The sequence below is a fragment of the Phoenix dactylifera genome, chromosome 17 (assembly GCF_051530095.1).
Source record: "Phoenix dactylifera cultivar Ajwa chromosome 17, Ajwa_hap1_PhDact_Kaust_v1.1, whole genome shotgun sequence".
NCBI lineage: Eukaryota > Viridiplantae > Streptophyta > Magnoliopsida > Arecales > Arecaceae > Phoenix > Phoenix dactylifera.
The window spans coordinates 10,114,557-10,117,076 of record NC_143206.1 but is presented as its reverse complement, the minus strand read 5'-3'; the positions used below and the strand labels follow the sequence as shown (position 1 = coordinate 10,117,076).

Sequence of the window (2,520 nt, the reverse complement as noted above, 5' to 3'; positions counted from 1 at the left end):
TTCTTTCACCTCATATATAATTTAGTGGGGCCTAAACAACCTGCAGTCCAACAAGAATTACTGAAGTGTTTGAAAATTGTCTTATAAACACATAAATATGCAATTAGACTTTGTAGTTCTATGACTACTATATCTGCAAGACGTCTCGAGTCTCTTTAGCTGCGATCCAGTCTTGTTGATATCGAGCTATAACTTCTACAATTAACCAAGTTGGATGAAGGTCAAATACACTGTTTTTTTAAATCCAAATTCAACAGTATATAGGAATGAAATCTAGGAAATAGATTCAGTCACATATGTCAAGTGGATGAGACTCTTGCTTTTCAATGTTGTGGTTGGTTACATGTGAGAGCGATTCGACTTGGTTCTTTCCTTCTTAAAAGCTTCTTGACTTGCGCAGTTGCTAAATACTGACATGCTGATGATTCAGACACATTTGAGCTTGCATTGCTAGAATGCATATTATAGTTTCAGGAACAATATTATAGAAGAATATAACCTCTCTTATGGGAATTTTTCAGCTAACCCCTCCCAATTCTCAAGGAAGAATCAACAGTATCATCATACCCGACCAAGAGCTTTGCAATCTTCAGTTGAGTGTTGGCAATGATCTCAGTTCGCTTCAAGTCCATCTCTCCTTTCTTTGCCTCTGCTTGAGCCCGCATCCTCTCCACCTCCCTCATAGCATCCATCCTTGCTTGCTCCACCCTCAATGCCACCTCGGCAAGCCATGGAATGCTTTCCATGACCTCCCAACCTTCTTCCTCTTCCCTCTCCCTCCTCCTCCTCTTATTCTTTAATTTTTGTTCTTCATTACAAGGATCATACGGTTGCATGTTGCAATGACCCTCCTTGTGAAGCTCATTGATATGCTCCTTGCCTTTGGTTTCTTCACACTCACCCTGACACAAATAGAGGAGATATTATATTGGACCATGCACCAATGATCAGGAGCGCTCTCTCTCTCTCTCTCTCTGTCGAATTAGGAGAATATAGGCTATCAAAAAAAGAAGAAGGAGAATCCTACTTTCTGAGCTTTGGAAAATGCAAAATTAATTGGGCAGGGTATCTTTGCTCCTAATTGGTAATCTTTCTCCATAGCCAAAGCAAGAAAGAAAGAAAGAAAAAAGCTTGATGAAAAACGTATGCTATGCTCTTTTTTTTTGGGTTAGAAAACAAGGTATGCTATGTTTAAACTACGTTTTTGGATTCCTCAAACTAGTTTCTGTGGCATACTCAAGGAAGGTTGGTCTTGGACAAACAAGAGAACAGGTCATCGTAGGCTTCTCATTTGCGAGCCAACCTCAATTGCAATTACCAATCTAATTCTTTAGTTAATGTTGACGTTGGTTCAGATGCAACAAAATTTGATGCTACGTATCTATTTTAGTAGTTCTCTCCACAAACATATTCATGTTTTTTTTTTTTGGTTTTCGTAACAAACCTCTAATTTTTTTTTGTCCATGCGCGACAAAAGTTACATGAAGTGCATTCTACTCTGGCTAAATTAATTGGACCGTGCCAAAATAGTAGTTGATCCTCAAAGAAAATCCTATTGAGTAGTTCCATATTGGGATAATAGAAAAATAGAAGTATCATTATCATGATCCTATGAACGCACCTGCCTTGCCCCAGCTCTCCCTTTGGGCTCCGGCGAGTGCGATGACGGAGTTGGTCTCTCCGGCGGCCGGTCGACCATCACCAGAGCCGTGGTCGGGGCCCGGCACCGGACCAGACGGTCGAGCCGCGGGAAGAGCGGCCACCTAGACCCGCCCCCGGCGGCCGACTCGGACCGGAACCGCTTCTTCATGGACTCCACCTTGTTCTTGCACTGGGTCGGCGTCTTGGCCGGCCGGGTGGAGTCTGCCCGCGCCGAGACGTGCCGTGCCACATCCTCCCAGTCCTGGCCCTTGAGCTTGGCCCGGTTCCGGAGCACCCATTTGGCCTCGTACGCGTCCAAGAGACTCGCCACCGCCCCCTCGCTCCACTCGTCCCTCTTCGACCGGTCCGGACCCGGTCCAACCACCCTCAGTCGCCCCTCCTCCTCGGAATGATCACCTCCTATGGCAAAAAGGGATGGATCGGTATCATTAGTATCAACTTCTCGTACTTGGTCTTCCATCTCTCTCCATTAATTCTATCCCCCTCTCTCCGTTGAGCTTTGGGAACTTTACAGAGAGGGGGAGCGAGATGGGGAGGGAGAAGGAAAGGAGGAGGGTGGGACGTCAGATGGTGTCATCACTGGTATCTGGCTTTCACTTTTGGGTATTTGTTTATGGGTGTAAAATATTCGGCTAAGCTTCGAGGGGGTTCGTTGGGTCCTGAGGGTGAGAGGGTGACTTTTGGCCGTTAGCGTGGAAACGAGGCCACTTTGCCGACCTCCACCAGCACCAACCACCGTGAGGATTAGAGGTTCCATCACCTGTTTGCTGTCACCCACTGAACGGCTGCACGTACGTAGCTGCCCCCCTGAAAGCTTGGGAGGAAGCTCTACTGTTAGCGTCCATTAATTTAGTAGTG

At 46.1% G+C, this 2,520-nt stretch overlaps 1 protein-coding gene across 1 annotated transcript; it reads right to left on the bottom strand.

The window, feature by feature from the left end:
- Nucleotides 1–295: 295 nt before the first annotated feature.
- On the bottom strand, nucleotides 296–2,249 carry LOC103701660 (uncharacterized). The gene is made up of 2 exons (XM_008783809.5): nucleotides 1,622–2,249; nucleotides 296–902 (listed from the first exon to the last, which is right to left on the bottom strand). Exons 1-2 carry the CDS (start codon nucleotides 2,120–2,122, stop codon nucleotides 522–524), a joined length of 882 nt encoding a protein of 293 aa, XP_008782031.2. The 5' UTR covers nucleotides 2,123–2,249; the 3' UTR covers nucleotides 296–521.
- Nucleotides 2,250–2,520: the final 271 nt, after the last annotated feature.

What these genes read in the sequence shown, in the direction of transcription:
- LOC103701660 (XM_008783809.5), bottom strand. Translation starts at nt 2,122, where the DNA reads ATGGAAGACCAAGTACGAGAAGTTGATACTAATGATACCGATCCATCC. An exon ending in GGAGAGCTGGGGCAAGGCAG is followed by an intron (nt 903 to 1,621) that starts GTGCGTTCATAG and finishes TATTTGTGTCAG; the next exon opens with GGTGAGTGTGAAGAAACCAA.